General features: G+C 46.9%; 1 protein-coding gene across 1 annotated transcript in view; it reads right to left on the reverse strand.

Annotated features, from left to right (window-relative positions):
• Positions 1-20,576, reverse strand: part of LOC126194767 (uncharacterized) — a 1,371,323-nt gene that overhangs the window by 23,416 nt on the left and 1,327,331 nt on the right. The window contains exon 5 of the mRNA XM_049933053.1: positions 1,026-1,172. Within this exon, the coding sequence (XP_049789010.1) occupies positions 1,026-1,172 (147 nt within the window). The remainder of the gene's footprint in view (positions 1-1,025; positions 1,173-20,576) is intronic.

Consider the following 20,576-nt stretch of genomic DNA (forward strand, 5'->3'; position numbering starts at 1 on the left):
AATATGGAATCGGTGGGTTCAGGACGGTGATACAGAACGCCGTGCTCGATCCCAACGGCCTAGTATCACTAGCAGTCGAGGTAAACAGGCATCTCATCCGCATGGCTGTAACGGATCGTGCAGCCACGTCTCGATCCCTGAGTCAGCAGAGGGGGACGTTTGCAAGACAACAACCATGTGCACAAACAGTTCGACGACGTTTGCAGCTGCATGGACTATCAGCTCGGAGACCGTGGCTTCGGTTACCCTCGACGCTGCATCACAGACAGGAGCACCTGCGACGAACCTGGGTGCACAAATGGCAGAACGTCATTTTTTCGGATGAATCCAGGTTCTGTTTACAGCATCATGATGGTCGCATCCGTGTTTCCCGACATCGCGGTGAACGCACGTTGGAAGCGTGTATTCGTCATCGCCATACTGGCGTAGCACATCTCGGTCACCTCTTGTTCGCAGTGACGGCAGATTGAACAGTGGACGTTACATTTCAGATGGGTTACGACCCGTGGCTCTCCCCTTCATTCGGACCCTGCGAAACCCTACATTTCAGCAGGATAATGCACGACCGCATGTTGCAGGTCCTGTATGGGCCTTTCTGGATACAGAAAATGTTCGACTGCTGCCCTGGCCGGCACGTTCTCCAGATCCCTCACCAATTGAATACTTGTGGTTAATGGTGGCCGAGCAACAGGCTTGTTACAATACGCCAGTAACTACTCTCGATGAACCGTGGTATCGTGTTGAAGCTGCATGGGCAGCTGTACCTGTACACGCCATCCAAGCTCTGTTTGACTCAATGCCCAGGCGTATCAAGGCCGTTATTACGGCCAGATGTGGTTGTTCTGGGTACTGATTTCTCAGGATCTATGCACCCAAATTGCGTGAAAATGTAATCACGTGTGAGTTGTAGTATAATATATTTGTCCAATGAATACCCGTTTATCATCTGCATTTCTTCTTGGTGTATCAATTTTAATGGCCCGTAGTATATATAAGAAGACAGGAGTGGCTGTGGGTGTACTGACTGCTTGTCGGCCTGCGAGAAGTACTCCTTGCCGCGGCGCTGGCGCAGGCAGTAGTGGTGGGCGCCGAAGCACTCGCAGAGGCAGACGGCGCCGGCGCTCAGGCGGCGGGCAGCAAAGTGCGAGGGGCAGCGGCACGAGCCCAGGACGCTGCAACAACAACAACAAAATTGTATCACTGTATGACACACAGTTCAAGAGATGTGACGTGGTAAACATTGAGATACACGAAAATGTAGCTATCCTTGAAACTACACTCCTGGAAATTGAAATAAGAACACCGTGAATTCATTGTCCCAGGAAGGGGAAACTTTATTGACACATTCCTGGGGTCAGATACATCACATGATCACACTGACAGAACCACAGGCACATAGACACAGGCAACAGAGCATGCACAATGTCGGCACTAGTACAGTGTATATCCACCTTTCGCAGCAATGCAGGCTGCTATTCTCCCATGGAGACGATCGTAGAGATGCTGGACGTAGTCCTGTGGAACGGCTTGCCATGCCATTTCCACCTGGCGCCTCAGTTGGACCAGCGTTCGTGCTGGACGTGCAGACCGCGTGAGACGACACTTCATCCAGTCCCAAACATGCTCAATGGGGGACAGATCCGGAGATCTTGCTGGCCAGGGTAGTTGACTTACACCTTCTAGAACACGTTGGGTGGCACGGGATACATGCGGACGTGCATTGTCCTGTTGGAACAGCAAGTTCCCTTGCCGGTCTAGGAATGGTAGAACGATGGGTTCGATGACGGTTTGGATGTACCGTGCACTATTCAGTGTCCCCTCGACGATCACCAGTGGTGTACGGCTAGTGTAGGAGATCGCTCCCCACACCATGATGCCGGGTGTTGGCCCTGTGTGCCTCGGTCGTATGCAGTCCTGATTGTGGCGCTCACCTGCACGGCGCCAAACACGCATACGACCATCATTGGCACCAAGGCAGAAGCGACTCTCATCGCTGAAGACGACACGTCTCCATTCGTCCCTCCATTCACGCCTGTCGCGACACCACTGGAGGCGGGCTGCACGATGTTGGGGCGTGAGCGGAAGACGGCCTAACGGTGTGCGGGACCGTAGCCCAGCTTCATGGAGACGGTTGCGAATGGTCCTCGCCGATACCCCAGGAGCAACAGTGTCCCTAATTTGCTGGGAAGTGGCGGTGCGGTCCCCTACGGCACTGCGTAGGATCCTACGGTCTTGGCGTGCATCCGTGCGTCGCTGCGGTCCGGTCCCAGGTCGACGGGCACGTGCACCTTCCGCCGACCACTGGCGACAACATCGATGTACTGTGGAGACCTCACGCCCCACGTGTTGAGCAATTCGGCGGTACGTCCACCCGGCCTCCCGCATGCCCACTATACGCCCTCGCTCAAAGTCCGTCAACTGCACATACGGTTCACGTCCACGCTGTCGCGGCATGCTACCAGTGTTAAAGACTGCGATGGAGCTCCGTATGCCACGGCAAACTGGCTGACACTGACGGCGGCGGTGCACAAATGCTGCGCAGCTAGCGCCATTCGACGGCCAACACCGCGGTTCCTGGTGTGTCCGCTGTGCCGTGCGTGTGATCATTGCTTGTACAGCCCTCTCGCAGTGTCCGGAGCAAGTATGGTGGGTCTGACACACCGGTGTCAAGGTGTTCTTTTTTCCATTTCCAGGAGTGTAGATCAGTCTACACTCATCCAGTGTTTGAGAATGAGATCCCTTAGCGACGTCCAATCCATTTTATACATGGAAGTTCCATTCTTTAAGGAATCGGAAATGGAGGAGTTACCAGTGTACGACTAGAGGAATGATTTGTTTTTAACCCGTACCTGCCTGTTTGACGGTTACGCTACACTCACTTGAAAATGACTACACAGCCGGAACTTTGCAGCTGTGGAGAATCCAAACTAATTACAGCCGGGGGGGGGGGGGGGGGGGGGGACAGATTGTGGTCATTCAGCGCATTCGGGAGGACGACTGTTCAATCCTGCGTCCGGCCATCCTGATTTAGGTTTTCCGTGATTTCCCTAAATCACTCCAGGCAAATGCCGGGATGGTTCCTCTGAAAGGGCACGGCCGACTTCCTTCCCCGTCCTTCCCTAATCCGATGAGACCGATGACCTCGCAGTTTGGTCTCTTCCCCCAAACAACCAACCATCTAATTCGACTGCTCGCGATTGAGGCCGTACCCACAGTTAGCAACCTATAACCGTTTATTTATTACTTTATAACCTACAGCCACGTAGCTCAAAAGCCACTAAAATTGATCAATTATTATTTTATCACCCATTATATCCATGGCACTCAGCGTAACTGCTGTGACTTAAAAAATCGCAGCACTAAAAAATAATTAATGTAGTGTAACGAAATCTCTGGAATACATCTGTCTAGGTATCATATTTCAGCGAATAAGTTTGCAAGATCACAGGTTAACGTAAGCGACAGAAAAGTGAAATCATAAATTTAGACAACATTGTCTACAGAACAATAGTTGACATCGCAAAAAAAAAGTGTGTGTGAATTCCTAAGGGAACGAACTGCTGAGGTCATCAGTCCCTAGACTTACACACTACTTACACTAACTTATGCTAAGAACAAAACAGACACACACACCCATGCCCGAGGGAGGTCTCGAACCTCCAACGGGAGGGGCCGCACAGTCCGTGACATGGCACCTCAAACCAGGCGGCCACCCCGCACGGTGACATTTTTCATTTATTTATTGCCAAATTATAGACCTGTTACCTGATGTTTAAAACAGGTCGCACATCTTACAATTTTTGTTTTTCATCTGTTTACAGTTTTCTTTTCTTCTGTTTTATCTACAACATTTACAAAGAATGATACTTTTCAAAATAACAATAATTTAAGGTTGAAATATAAATAAGATTTTGTTGTTTTTTAAGAAGAATATAAAAAGATAGGATAGAGGAGAGATTTGTTAGCGACACCACCGAATGTGACTGACGGTGAATACCTCGGAATGGTTTCTTCGAGCCGTTGACCGCCAGTCATCGCAAAACATTCGTTTATTATTACCGGTTTCGGCTTATGTTAAAGCCATCTTCAGATTTCTTAGGCCCCCTGTGGCTGCTGCTGGTGGCTACTGGGTTCTTCACGTGATAGCACGACAGTGTACGATCGCGGTATCACGTGAGAAACCGAGTAGCCGCCAGCAGCAGCCATAGGGGGCCAAAGAAATCTGAAGATTGCTTTAACATAAGCCGAAAACGGTTGTAATAAAGGAATGTTATTGCGATCTCGACTGTTGTTTTAATCGATGACGTGTGAAATGCTGATACATTAATAATCGGTGTAACCGCGAGAATGTTGAACACAAATAGGCAAACGTGCGTGCATCGTGTTGCACGGATGCCTGACGTCAGCTTGTGGGATGAGTTCCATGCCTGTTGCACTTGGTCGGGCAATACACAGACGGTTAATGATGGTTGTGCATGATTCCCGAGTTGTCGTCCGATGATGTCACATATGTGCTCGACTGGAGACAGATCTGCTGATCTAGCACTCTGTAGAGCATGAAATGAAATGAAATGTCGTGTGACGAGGGCCTCCCGTCGGGTAGACCGTTCGCCTGGTGCAAGTCTTTCGATTTGACGCCACTTCGGCGACTTGCGCGTCGATGGGGATGAAATGATGATGATTAGGACAACACAACACCCAGTCCCTGAGCGGACAAAATCTCTGACCCAGCCGGGAATCGAACCCGAGCCCTTTGGATTGACACTCAGCTACCGGGGCCGGACTTCTGTAGAGCATGTTGCGTTACAACAGCAGTTATTCTGTTGCAAAAAAAAAAAAAAAATCCCTCCACTGCTATCCATGAATGGCAACACAACACAGCCAATCAAGAGACTGACGTACAAATTTGTAGTCAGGCTGTGTGCGAAAACCACGGGAGTGCACCTGCTGTCATACGAAATCGCTCTCCAGACCATAACTCAAGGTGTAGGCCCAGTGTGTGTAGCATGCAGACATGTTGGTTCCAGGCCCTCGACTCGCCTCCTTCCATCCAACACTCGGCTGTCAGTGGCACCGAAGGAGGACCAGCTTTCATCAGGAATTTCAACAGACCTCTACCCTACCCTCCAATGAGTTCTCGCTTGACACCAGTGAAGTCACAAATGGCGGTGATTTGGGGTCAGTGGGATGCACGCAACAGGTCAATTGACTCGGAGCTGTCCGTGAGGGAAGCGATATGTAACAGTTCGTTGTGTCGCTGCGGTGCCAACTGCTGATCAAATTGCTGCTGCAAATGCAGTGCGATGCGTCAGAGCGATACGCCAGACACGGCGGTCTCCCCTCTCGGTTGTACCAGGTGGCAGTGCTGAGTCCGGGTCTTCTTGCGACCGTACGTCGCCGTGACCACCGCTGCGGAGCATTCATATGCAGTGGCTAACATTATTGCCAATTATTCGTGCAATATCGCCGAGGGAACATTAAGCTTCGCGTAGCCATGTTACGCCACCTCGTTCAAAGTCAGTAATGTTTTGATAATGGCGTCTTCGTAACCTTAAAGACATTCTTGACTTACATCAGCTCTCCATGTCCAATCTCAAAGGTAACTAACGCTCACGACCGTTACAGTTAATCCTCTTAGCGGCGCTGCTAGCGCCACTATTACGCGACCGGCGCGAAATTGGAACAGATTCAACTTTCAGGTGTAGGAACATTCTTACGAAATTTCGCTTACGTCGCACATCACCTTCTTGGTCTTGAGATTTTTTTTTTTTTTGCATCAGTGTATAAAAGAAAATCTGAGCTATGTGACATCGCCATTTTTTGAATTACAAACGTATGTCGCAAGTTGAAAATGAAGGAAAGCGTGTTTTTCTTCTTGTCCGACAATTTGTTTTGTCTCTTCTTAATGTATTAATGTTTGTTCCTATAATGAACACAATATGAAAAAATATGCATTGTTACGTTTAAACAAAGTGTGAAATTTTATACCCGTGTACAAATGATGAAAATACACTGGTGTCCAAAATTAAATTTTGCAAAAATTTTTTTGTTTATTTATAGACGCAATCACATGTTTATGACACAGTCATAACTGGTTTCGGCCATACACTGACCATCTTCAGATTCTAAAGGCGACATACACTGAACACAGGTTCATGCGTTGAGTTGGACAACGCATGAACCTGTGTTCAGTGTATGCCGCCTTTAGAATCTGAAGATGGTCATTCTATGGCCGAAACCGGTTATGACTGTGTCATAAACATGTGATTGCGTCCATAAATAAACAAAAAAATTTTTGCAATATAATCAGTCACGCACTCCATAGACAAAATGTCATTTTTTCCGAAATTTTGCAAGGTTGCATGTATTTTGCCACAAAACGATATAAACGAATGATACCAAAGTAGGAACAATGTAAAGAATACAGAACGTAAACAACTGCTACTTGCATAATAGTAGACGAAAATGTTCGTTTTTTTTTTCAAGTTAACAGATTTGCACACACATTCCAACAACTGGTTAATGTGCTCACTATGGGATGTGACCACCTCTGGGAACAAAATAGGCGTGACAACGACGGAGCATGCTGTGAATACCGTCATTAATGTCATGTTGACGCAATAACGCCCATGCCCGCAAATCTTCGAGAGTGATTGGTGGATGAAATCCGTCTCCCTAGTGCATCCCAGACATGCTCTATGGGATTCAAATCGGGAGAGCGGCCAGGCCACGCCATGCGTGCAGTATCTTCCGTTTCCAAGAAAACATCAACCGCTCGTGCTCTTTCAGGGCGAGCATTATCGTCCATGAGTATGAAGTCCGAGCCCACAGCGCCTCGGAATAACAGCACATGACGTTCCAAGATCTCGTCACGATACCTGACAGCAGTTAAATCTTGCCGATTCACCGATACAATTTCATGAAGAGGTGTTCGATGGTCAACATCATCCCTGCCTACACCATTAGCGACCCTCCTCGATGTAGGTCTGTTTCCACGTTTGGGTTCCGAAATCGTGTTCCACGTTCTGTCCAGATGCGAATCCGTCGAGAACCTCTCTCCAGACCAGACCGAGACTAATCTGTGAAAAGAACATTGATCCACTGTTTCGCTGTCGATGTGGCATGTTGGCGACTCCACTCTAGACCTTTCCTTCTGTGAAGACGCGTCCGAATCACACATATAGCAGGTCTCCAACAATAAAAGCGACTCTGTCGAAGCCTTCTGTACACCGTTTGCCTCGATACAACCCGTCCAGTGGATGCTGCGAGGTCAGATTCCAGTTGCCGTGCAGCACTGACGCTGTACCGAAGTGCCCTTACAGACAAATCACGGTCCTCTCTTTCTGATGTTTCACGTGATCGGCCCTGCCCCGGTCTTTGGGATGCAGTTTCGGTCTGTGTAAACTGTCGCCACATTCGAGAAACAACAGAACGATTCACGTTAAGCCATCGGACCACGTGAGATTTCGACTGTCCTGCTTCCTTTCTTCCTATGGTCCTCCACTGCAGAGAGCCTAGCACGTGTCTTCTCTGTGTCGTATTGCACCGTCTACATGACTGCGCACATAGCAAATGTGGATGTTGGTATACCCGGCAAACACTGCTCCGTTCGATAGGTGCCCTGATGTAACCGTTGGCGTGGTTTTCCGTTGACCGAAATACCATCTTCCGTGCAGAACACGGTCATACGAACATCTGTTGACAGTTTGTATGATTATATCGTGAATTAGAGAGAAGACGGGGTTCAAATGGCTCTAAGCACTATGGGACTTAACATCTGAGGTCATCAGTCTCCTAGACTTAGAAGTATTTAAACCTAACTAACCTAAGGACATCACACACATCCATTTCCGAGGCAGGATTCGAACCTGCGACCGTTGGTTCCGGACTGAAGCGCCTAGAACCCCTCGACCACACCGGCCGGCCAGAGGACGGAGAAATAGCGGTATGTTACGAGGGCAGTTCAATAAGTAATGCAACACTTTTTTTTTCTCGGCCAATTTTGGTTGAAAAAACCGGAAATTTCTTGTGGAATATTTTCAAACATTCCCGCTTCGTCTCGTATAGTTTCATTGACTTCCGACAGGTGGCAGCGCTGTACGGAGCTGTTAAAATGGCGTCTGTAACGGATGTGCGTTGCAAACAACGGGCAGTGATCGAGTTTCTTTTGACGGAAAACCAGGGCATCTCAGATATTCATAGGCGCTTGCAGAATGTCTACGGTGATCTGGCAGTGGACAAAAGCACGGTGAGTCGTTGGGCAAAGCGTGTGTCATCATCGCCGCAAGGTCAAGCAAGACTGTCTGATCTCCCGCGTGCGGGCCGGCCGTGCACAGCTGTGACCCCTGCAATGGCGGAGCGTGCGAACGCACTCGCTCGAGATGATCGACGGATCACCATCAAACAACTCAGTGCTCAACTTGACATCTCTGTTGGTAGTGCTGTCACAATTGTTCACCAGTTCGGATATTCAAAGGTTTGTTCCCGCTGGGTCCCTCGTTGTCTAACCGAACACCATAAAGAGCAAAGGAGAACCATCTGTGCGGAATTGCTTGCTCGTCATGTGGCTGAGGGTGACAATTTCTTGTCAAAGATTGTTACAGGCGATGAAACATGGGTTCATCACTTCGAACCTGAAACAAAACGGCAATCAATGGAGTGGCGCCACACCCACTCCCCTACCAAGAAAAAGTTTAAAGCCATACCCTCAGCCGGTAAAGTCATGGTTACAGTCTTCTGGGACGCTGAAGGGGTTATTCTGTTCGATGTCCTTCCCCATGGTCAAACGAACAACTCTGAAGTGTATTGTGCTACTCTTCAGAAATTGAAGAAACGACTTCAGCGTGTTCGTAGGCACAACAATCTGAACGAACTTCTCCTTCTTCATGACAACGCAAGACCTCACAACGCACCCGAGAGGAGCTCACAAAACTTCAGTGGACTGTTCTTCCTCATGCACCCTACAGCTCCGATCTCGCACCGTTGGATTTCCATATGTTTGACCCAATGAAGGACGCAATCCGTGGGAGGCACTACGCGGATGATGAAGAAGTTATTGATGCAGTACGACGTTGGCTCCGACATCGACCAGTGTAATGGTACCGTGCAGGCATACAGGCCCTCATTTCAAGGTGGCATAAGGCCGTAGCATTGAATGGAGATTACGTTGAAAAGTAGTGTTGTGTAGCTAAAAGATTGGGGAATGACCTGGTGTATTTCAATGCTGAATAAAACAACCCCTGTTTCAGAAAAAAAAAGTGTTGCACTACTTATTGAACTGCCCTCGTACATTATTTTTGTACACCAGCGTAACTGAGTTCAATCCACATGAACTGGGTTTTCCAGAAAACAAACCCAGTACGTTACAACGCGCTTCTTGTGGATAAGCCGTAACACAGTACAGTTAAAAATTCTTTATACAGCAATATATGAAACGCCGTGTCGTAAACAAGTCACACCCTGACCTCGTTAAGAAGCAGAAATACAGCTTCTCAGCCGTATCGTTTTTTTCCCGTGCTGCAGACACTCCACTGTCGGCGGAGCTCTAGAAATAGGAAGCATGTGTGAGGAACGGCGGTGCAATTAAATGCAGCGCAGGGAGGACGTTATGAACACGCGACAGGTGTCCGCCGGTGTCTCGCAGTCGGAAATAAAGCGCACCCAGTTCGCCGGGTCGCCGCGCGCGATGACGCGACGCGACGAACGGCGGCCAGGACCCAGAAATACTCTGCCCGCCCGCGCTGTTCACTGCGCCCGCCCCACTATTGCCAACTACAGCGCACTCGTCACTGTCTACAGCTGTGGCCGGCAAATCGCGGCCAGCGGAGCTGTTTCGTGCAACATCCAGCGCCATCTTTGTCTTGCTCGTAAAACACGACTATGATACAGGGCGACAGTTACTGAAATGCACTACTGGCCATTAAACTTGCTACACCACGAAGATGACGTGCAACAGACGCGAAACTTAAAAAACAGGAAGAAGATGCTGTGATATGCAAATGATTAGCTTTTCAGAGCATTCACACAAGGTTGGCGCCGGTGGCGACACCTACAACCTGCTGACATAAGGAAAGTTTCCAACCGATTTCTAATACACAAACAGCAGTTGACCGGCTTTGCCTGGTGAAACGTTGTTGTGATGCCTCGTGTAAGGGGGAGAAATGCGTAACATCACGTTTCTGACTTTGATAAAGGTCGGATTGTAGCCTATCGCGATTGCGGTTTATCGTATTGCGACATTGCTAATCGCGTTGGTCGACATCCAATGACTGCTAGCAGAATATCAAATCGGTGGGTTCAGGAGGGTAATACGGAACGCCGTGCTGCATCCCAACGGCCTCGTATCACTAACAGTCGAGATGACAGGCATCTTATCCGCATGGCTGTAACGCATCGTGCAGCCACCTCTCGATTCCTGAGTCAACAGATGGGGACGTTTCCAAGACAACAACCATTTGCACGAACAGTTCTACGATGTTTGCAGCAGCATGGACTATCAGCTCTGAGAACATGGCTGCGGTTACCCTTGACGCTGCATCACAGACAGGAGCGCGTGCAATAGTGTACTCAACGACGAACCTGAGTGCACGAATGACAAAACGTCATTTTTTCGGATGAATCCAGATTCTGTTTACAGCATCATGATGGTCGCATCCGTGTTTGGCGACATCGCGGTGAACGCACATTGGAAGTGTGTATTCGTCATCGCCATACTGGCGTATCACCCGGCGTGATGGTATTGGGTGCCATTGGTTACGTCTCGGTCACATCTTGTTCGCATTGACGGCACTTTGAACGGTGGATATTACATTTCAAATGTGTTACGAGCCGTGGCTCTACCCTTCATTCGATCCCTGCGAAACCCTACATTTCAGCAGGATAATGCACGACCGCATGTTGCAGGTCCTGTACGGGGCTTTCTGGATACAGAAAATGTTCGTCTGCTGGCCAGCACATTCTCCAGATCTGTCACCAATTGAAAACGTCTGGTCAATGGTGGCGGAGCAACTGGCTCGTCACAATACGCCATTCACTACTCTTGATGAACTGTGGTATCGTGTTGAAGCTGTATGGGCAGCTGTACCTGTACACGCCATCCAAGCTCTGTTTGACTCAATACCCAGGCGTATCAAGGCCGTTATTACGGCCAGAGGTGGTTGTTCTGGGTACTGATTTCTCAGGATCTGTGCACCAAAATTGCGTGAAAATGTAATCACATGTCAGTTCTAGTATAATATATTTGTCCAATGAATACCCGTTTATCATCTGCATTTCTTCTTGGTGTAGCAATTTTAATGGCCAGTAGTGTATATTGAAAAAAAAAAGAAAACTTTGAGGTTCGCCGATGACATTGTAATTCTGTCATAGACAGCAAAGAACCTGGAAAAGCAGTTGAACGGAATGAACAGTGTGTTGACAGGAAGATATAAGATGAACATCAACAAAAGCAAAACGAGGATAATGGAATGTAGTCGAATTAAATCGGGTAATGCTGAAGGAATTAGATTAGGAAATGAGACGCTTAAAGTAGTAAATAAGTTTTGCTATTTGGGGAGCAAAATAACTGATGATGGTCGAAGTAGAGACGATATAAAATGTAGAGTGGCAATGGCAAGGAAAGCGTTTCTGAAGATTAGAAATTTTGGTAACTTAGAGTGTAGATTTAAGTGCCAGGAAGTCGTTTCTGAAAGTATTTGTATGGAGTGTAGCCATGTATGGAAGTAAAACGTGGACAATAAATTGTTTAGACAAGACGAGAATGGAAGCTTTCGAAATGTGGTGCTACAGAAGAATGCTGAAGATTGGATGGGGAGATCATATAACTAATGAGGAGGTACTGAATAGAATTAGGGAGAAGATAAATTTGTGGCACAACTTGACTAGAAGAAGGGATTGTTTGGTAGGACATATTATGAGGCATCGAGGGATCATCAATTTAGTTTTGGCGGGCAGCGTGGAGGGTAAAAATCGTAGAGGGAGACCAAGAGGTGAATACACTAAACAGATTCAGAAGGATGTAGGTTGCAGTAGGTACTGGGTGATGAAGAAGCTTGCACAGGATAGAGTAGCATGGAGAGCTGCATCAAACCAGTCTCTGGACTGAAGACCACAACACCACTTCATTCAACATGTAAAGGTCACTACAGATATTGTAATTTAGGCAATGACATGTTCGATATGCCTGCCATCATTGGCGATGATGTGGCGCAGACGAATAATGAAATTCTGCATGACCCGCTGAAGTGTCGGAACATTAATACCGTCGATGACCTCTTGAATGGCTGTTTTCAGCTCGGCATTGGTTATAGGATTATTGCTATACACCTTATCTTTAATATAGCCCCATGAAAAGGAGCCACATGTGTTCAGCCCGGAGAATATGGTGGCCAATCGCGGCCCATGCCAGTGGTCTCCGGGTGCCCCAGAACCAGAAAGTGTGTCCACAAAGTGTTCCTCTAGCATACCAAACACTCTCCTGCCTCGATATGGTCGAGCTCCGTCTTGCTTGAACCACATCTTGTCGAAATCAGGGTCGATTTGGATAATGGGGATGAAACCATCTTCCAAAACCTTCACATACCGTTCGGCAGTCACCGTGCCATCAAGGAGTAACTCAACGGTTATTCCGTGACTGGATATTGCACACTATGAAGTCACCCATTGAGGGTGAAGAGACTTCTCGATTGCGAAATGCGGATCCTCAGTCCAACAAATGTTTCAATTTTGCTTATTGACAAACCCACCCAAATGATAGTGGGCTTCGTCGCTAGACTAAACCATTTTTATATCAAAGTCCTGTTCGTCGGTTCTGTGGACAATAGTGCTGGCGAAACACAACCGCTGTTCCACGGCTCTGAGGCTTAATGGCTGATGGGTTTGAATTTTGTACGGGAAGAGATGCAGGTCTCCAGGTTGATTCCCACCTGTTGTGCAGCTCGTCTGATCGCTTTCCTGGGGCTGGTTTGAAACACAGCGCGTGTCTTTTCCATGTTTTTAGGCGTTTTCACCCTTTCTGGACGACCGACACTGCCAACACTGTCATCACGAACACTACCCGTTCTCTCAAATTTGCGAATCAAATTCTTGATTGTTAGCACAATTGGACCGGTTGTCTTCAACTTGAAGTCGTTGGAAAACTTCCTTTTGGTCGTGGTTGGGCTGTTATTGATCTCGTAGTACACCCTCATAAGCGCTATACGCTCAGACACGCTGCACCGTTACCTTTTCACGTGCAAATGGCGTATGCACTTGCGCATACTAATTCCCACCATGTCCAGCGATCAACCGTGTAGTTTGAACGTCCTAACGCAAACCGATTTTATTTCATCCTGTATTTTAAGCCAACGGTCCATGCACCTGGAATCTCTACATCAGTACACGCGACTGGTCCCACATGCCCTTACAGTTTCCATCGCTTTTAATTCGTATTGTTGTATGCAATGGAGGGAAGTGTTGGAAATGGGGTAGTATAATTACCAATCACTTATATATACTTGTGTGAAAGAAAAAAATTATACACTCCTGGAAATGGAAAAAAGAACACATTGACACCGGTGTGTCAGACCCACCATACTTGCTCCTGACACTGCGAGAGGGCTGTACAAGCAATGATCACACGCACGGCACAGCGGACACACCAGGAACCGCGGTGTTGGCCGTCGAATGGCGCTAGCTGCGCAGCATTTGTGCACCGCCGCCGTCAGTGTCAGCCAGTTTGCCGTGGCATACGGAGCTCCATCGCAGTCTTTAACACTGGTAGCATGCCGCGACAGCGTGGACGTGAACCGTATGTGCAGTTGACGGACTTTGAGCGAGGGCGTATAGTGGGCATGCGGGAGGCCGGGTGGACGTATCGCCGAATTGCTCAACACGTGGGGCGTGAGGTCTCCACAGTACATCGATGTTGTCGCCAGTGGTCGGCGGAAGGTGCACGTGCCCGTCGACCTGGGACCGGACCGCAGCGACGCACGGATGCACGCCAAGACCGTAGGATCCTACGCAGTGCCGTAGGGGACCGCACCGCCACTTCCCAGCAAATTAGGGACACTGTTGCTCCTGGGGTATCGGCGAGGACCATTCGCAACCGTCTCCATGAAGCTGGGCTACGGTCCCGCACACCGTTAGGCCGTCTTCCGCTCACGCCCCAACATCGTGCAGCCCGCCTCCAGTGGTGTCGCGACAGGCGTGAATGGAGGGACTAATGGAGGCGTGTCGTCTTCAGCGATGAGAGTCGCTTCTGCCCTGGTGCCAATGATGGTCGTATGCGTGTTTGGCGCCGTGCAGGTGAGCGCCACAATCAGGACTGCATACGACCGAGGCACACAGGGCCAACACCCGGCATCATGGTGTGGGGAGCGATCTCCTACACTGGCCGTACACCACTGGTGATCGTCGAGGGGACACTGAATAGTGCACGGTACATCCAAACCGTCATCGAACCCATCGTTCTACCATTCCTAGACCGGCAAGGGAACTTGCTGTTCCAACAGGACAATGCACGTCCGCATGTATCCCGTGCCACCCAACGTGCTCTAGAAGGTGTAAGTCAACTACCCTGGCCAGCAATATCTCCGGATCTGTCCCCCATTGAGCATGTTTGGGACTGGATGAAGCGTCGTCTCACGCGGTCTGCACGTCCGGCACGAACGCTGGTCCAACTGAGGCGCCAGGTGGAAATGGCATGGCAAGCCGTTCCACAGGACTACATCCAGCATCTCTACGATCGTCTCCATGGGAGAATAGCAGCCTGCATTGCTGCGAAAGGTGGATATACACTGTACTAGTGCCGACATTGTGCATGCTCTGTTGCCTGTGTCTATGTGCCTGTGGTTCTGTCAGTGTGATCATGTGATGTATCTGACCCCAGGAATGTGTCAATAAAGTTTCCCCTTCCTGGGACAATGAATTCACGGTGTTCTTATTTCAATTTCCAGGAGTGTATTTTGGTCAAAAAGCATTTATACAAAATAGAGATCCCTATAAATGAGCTGGTATCAAAATAATACACATATTCAGTGGGACATTTTTTCGATGCACTCTTGGCGCATAGTAACAGAATGTTCACTTGCAGTTGTTACTTACATATCTAATTTTTCTGTTTTTGCTTTTGCAGTCCACACACCGTCCTCGTGAGCTCGTAGTTGATTCCACTTCAGAGCTTTTCACTCCACAAAACCCTCCAATTCTTTCAGCTACCTTTTCTGGCAGAGTTTTTGACGTTGTCCTTTGCTGAAGGTGGTCTTGCAGAAGCGCAAAAGAAAGCTGCCTCAAGACTTATCTACTTCACAGTTGTTCTTTCTTATTTGCGTTGAAAATAACAGCGACACCTAATTCACTCCTCTTCAACCTCGAAAGATATGTCATGATGAAGTTACAATACTTACGAGATACTAAAATATGATATCAAGCAAGAAAATATCTGTTCTAAGACTAAAAAACAAAACACAACAACAACAACAACAAAAAACAGTACTGCATATAAGCGCGTACGGGAATAACCTAAGCGTAGCGGAGCTGACAATAAACTGACACCAGTGTACGCAACTGGTTGGTGACGCCCTAGAACTGTTTGTTGCCGACCTAGCCGCAAGTGCTGTTCTTAAAGTACCAGATACACCATACCAAACTATTCCTATAACGATCACTTAGAGGTACTGAGGAGATAGCTTCCTGGAAGTAATTCTCGGCCATTGTATTAATGTGAAAATATTCTCATTGGTCTCACAGGCCACATTCGTGTGTACTCACGGGTTAAACGAACGAGCAAGAATAAATACAGAGAGCGAAAGATTAGCAGCAGCTTACACAGAAACCAGACATGAAAGGGAATCAGTAATCGAGAAGGGAGAGAGACAGGGTTCTAGTCTTTCCCCGATGTTACTCACAAGGGAACCTCCCCATCGCACCCCCCTCAGATTTAGTTATAAGTTGGCACAGTGGATAGGCCTTGAAAAGTTGAACACAGATCAATCGAGAAGACAGGAAGAAGTTGTGTGGAACTATGAAAAAAATAAGCAAAATATAAAAACTGAGTAGTCCATGCGCAAGATATGCAATATCAAGGATAGTGCGAGCTCAGGAGCACCGCGGTCCCGTGGTTAGCGTGAGCAGCTGCGGAACGAGAGGTCCTTGGTTCAAGTCTTGCCTCGACCGAAAAGTTTAATTTTTTATTTTTAGACAATTATTATCTGTCCGTCCGATGCGATGTAACTGCGCCGTAGTATGGGGACGCTACACCTATACAAACATCGAAACACACGTCAGTCGACTACTGCGCACGGAAGAGAGAGTGTTCCTGCTAACGAGACTCCCTGGCTGGCAGTTGACTGTTCGCTACTTTGGACTAGAGTGCATTAAATACGTGAGATGTATTCCGTGGGCAATATGAATCCAGCAAATATAGCTCGCGACTTCAATAACAATCACACGATTTTGCGGTGCGGTCGCAAAACACAGACACTAAACTTATTACAGTGAACAGAGACGTCAATGAACGAACGGTCAGATCATAACTTTGCGAAAATAAAGAATATAAACTTCTCACTCGAGGGAAGACTTGAACCAAGGAACTCTCGTTCTGCAGCTGCTCACGCTAACCACGGGACCACAGCGCTCCGTAGCTCACGCTCTCCTTGATGTTGCCTATCTTGCGCATGGACTACTCAGTTTGTATATTTTGCTTATTTTTTTCATAGTTCCACACAACTTCTTCCTGTTTTCTCGATTGATCTGTGTTCAGTTTTTCAAGACCTATCCACTGTGCCAACTTATAACTAAATCTGAAGGGGGTGCAATGGGGAGGTTCCCTTGTCAGTCTGTACGTTCAAAAGCAGTAAAGGAAACTAAGGAAAAATTTGGAAAAGAGTTTAAAGTTCAGGGAGAAGAAATCGAAACTTCGAGATTTCCGATGATATTGTAATTGTGTCGGAGAGGGCAAGTGACTTGGAAGAGCAACTGAACAGAAGGGACAGTGTCCTGAAAAGATTGTAAGATGAACATCAACAAAAGTAAAACAAGGATAATGGAATGTAGTCGAATGTAATCATGCAATGCTGAGCGAATTAGGTAGTCAGGCAGTACTAAGCAGTAGATGAAGTTTGCTGTTTGTGCAACAAAATTATTGATGACACTCGAATCAGAAAAGATATAAACAATGTATTCGCAGTAAGAAGAAAAAAATTTCTGAGGAAGAGGAACTTGTTAAATCGCATACGTAGTTAAGTGTTAGGCAGTCTTTTCTAAAGGTATTTGCCTGCAGTGTAGGATAAAAAATGCCGTGTGACTAGGGCCTCCCGTCAGGTAGACCGTTCGTCGGGTGCAAGATTTTCGATTTGACGCGTCAGTGGGGATGAAATGATGATGATTAGGACAACACAACAGCCAGTCCATGAGCGGAGAAAATCTCCAAGCCAGCCAGGAATCGAACCGTGGCCCTTAGGATGGACATTTTGTCGCACTGACCACTCAACTACCGGGGGCGGACGCTGTGTAGGATGTGGAGAAGTGAAACGTGGCTGATAAACAGTTCAAACAAGAAGAGAGTAGAAGCCTTTGAAATGTGGTGCTACAGAAAAACCTGAAGACTGACTAACAAATGAGGAGGTACTGAATCTAACTGGAGAAAGAATTTTGTGGCACAAAGTGACTAAAAGAAGGGAGTCTAACGTCACAACAAAGTACAGTACGAAAAAAAAAACACGTTTTCGAAACCCTGTAAGTATCTCCCACGGCGACATGTAAGTTTGAAAGTAGACTCAAAGGTGCCTTAAACTTTCCTCTGTAATGGAGAAAAAACGTGGCATCCTGCAATATCACCCCCAGACTCGGCAATGCTTCAGACAGCAATGTGTCTGCAAATGAGAAAAAAAGGCCAAACTCAGAAGTTCATGTGACATCGTGTTAATGATGTCACACTGGCACCGAATTTCACCACAATTCTACCCAATGCCATCGTGGATGTATCACACGATGGGTAGATCGTTAGGCCCCCTCTTACCCACATTTCACCTTTCGACGACTCTGCTATGGAGGTCATAACCGAGCCACCTAGTGTGATAATCACGCGGTTCTCTTACGAGTGGCTGAGGGGAACATTCGAGACACACAGTCTCTCTGAATCGAACCCTCAGGATGTGGCATAAAGGGCGGCAATGAAACTATCCCTTGGTTTGCAGGGTGGAGTGACACACATTTCGCGGTCGAAGATGACTTGACGGTGTTCTGATAATTCACCCTATTCTAAGGACATCGTGAGGTTGTAACCCCTTTGTACGTGATCAGACGCTTTGGAATGTAGTGCGACTGCAATTTTTGCTGTGGTATTCGGTGTGGAATCACATTAATTTCATAAAAGTTAGCGCAATGAAGTTTAGTTCTTGCGGTACTTCACACGGAAAAAACCACGAGTTTTTCAATATATGTACTGCAAACTCGGTCGCCTGTAAAGAAAGTAATTTTCCATATGTAACAATAGCCGACAGGCTTACCCGGATGTATTACTACACGGTCCGAAACTGGTCATAAGCTAGCAACTTCTTGCATACAATTCCACAATGATATTTCCTGAGAATCGGTACACATGCGACAGCATGCGCTACAAATGTGTTCCAAAACGCCGTGCGTAAAAAGGAAACATTTCCGAGACTCAATAGTCAGGTTCTACTGGTGACAGAAAGGCATTATGAAGTACTGTGGATAGCCCTTGGAATAGGGACCACTTGTATACCAAAAAGGATAGCCTTAGTATCAAAATATAAATATTACATACTTCCTGTTGCTTAGGCAAATGGAGCAAATCGTTTGGTCCTTTTTGCATTTGATGTCATCTACGGTTCGCCTGAAGGGGCTCACGGAGGCACCATTTAATTTATGGGCAGTTCCGGAAAAATCCTGAAAAAGGCGTTTTTCACTATTTATTTCCCCGTCAGTAGCAGATACCTAAGCAACTAACCGCAGCAAATTGATCACATTTTAACGATTCCTTCTCTAGGAATTTATCTAGAAGTCCCATTTTCCCGTTATCAAAAATATTTATCCATTATCGAGAAACACTACAAAAACATGGTTTTTGGGTATCAAAGCCGAGCCGGTGATACTATGTTGTTTATGCACAGCAAACAGCTGAAATTCTGGCAATACATTCCAAAGATCCCGATCTCGAACAACTCTGAGAATTTTATTTATATCTTTGTCCGAGATACAGAGGTTACCCTTCTTGTACACGTGAAACACGCACGTAAAATCCGGTGTGAGGCGAAAATGTATCTTATAAAATGACGGAGAAATATTTTGTAAAATGTTTCCGTTATCATCATAAGTGTTCTGGGAACCCCATGTTGTAGTACTGAGGCATATTCAAAATTTTAGTGCACGTAAAATCGGGTCTGAGGTGTAAAATTAGTTTTGCTCTATTTCAGTTTCACATAAGTAGACTATCAAAATATTACTGACCCGTAAAGATATTTTCATATGCTTGATAAATCCTGCTCTAGCAGGAAAAAGAAAGAAACCAGCAAAGAAGTTCTCTTATCGGAGAACAAAATAGACGAATACGCTCGTGTCTAAAAAAAATTTCCACGTACTTTTAAGACTATATCCCAGACAAAAAGTCCCAGAAAAAAAATAACATTTAAATCTTTGCTCGATGACAACGTATTTCTCTTTCTTCCAGAAACGCTTTTCTTGCAATGCCACTATGCATTTCATATCATCTTTGCTTCAGCAAACAGCACCCTCTTCGCTATGCAAACAGCAATCTATTGATTATAGTGCCTCCTTTCCTAATCAAATTCCGTCAGCATTTTCTGACAAACCAATTACGCTTCAATATTCTTGTTTTCGTTTTGTAGGAGTTTATTTTGTGAACTCTGCTCGAGACACTGTCCATTCCGTACAAATGATCCTCCAAGTATTTTGCCGTGTCTGACGTAACTACAATGTCATATGCAAACCTCAAAGTTTTTATTTATTCTACCTGAACTCCTTTCTCAAAATTTCTCCTTGATTTTCTTTACTGCTCGCTCTACGTACAGACTGCGTAACGCGGGGATAGGTAGCAGCCCTGTTTCACTCCCTTCTCAGCCAGTGCCTTCATTTTACGTCCTTCGGTGTTATGACTACACTCTGGATCCTTTGCAAGTTGCAGTCTTTCGTTCCCTGAACAGCTGCCATAAATGTGGCTCTGCCTTTCTTTGGTAAATCATCTAAAATAAGTCCTGAGATCAGTATTGCTTAGTGTGTTTCTATTTTTCTCCGGAACGCAAATTTATATTCTCCTATGTCGGCCTGTATCAGTTTCTCCGTCCTTCTGAAAATAATTTGTGTCGGTGTTTTGCAACCAATAACTTATTAAACTTACTCTTCAGCAACAACCATACCTGTCAGTGCCCGTCTTCTTTAGAACTGGAATAATTACATTCTTCTTGAAGTCAAAGGGTACGTTCCCTGTGTCACATATCTTGCAGCGGTAGCGTTCTCGCTTCCCACGCCCGGGTTCCCGGGTTCGATTCCCGGCGGGGTCAGGGATTTTCTCTGCCTCGTGATGACTGGGTGTTGTGTGATGTCCTTAGGTTAGTTAG

Source organism: Schistocerca nitens, chromosome 7 (genome assembly GCF_023898315.1).
Source record: "Schistocerca nitens isolate TAMUIC-IGC-003100 chromosome 7, iqSchNite1.1, whole genome shotgun sequence".
NCBI classification, from domain to species: domain Eukaryota; kingdom Metazoa; phylum Arthropoda; class Insecta; order Orthoptera; family Acrididae; genus Schistocerca; species Schistocerca nitens.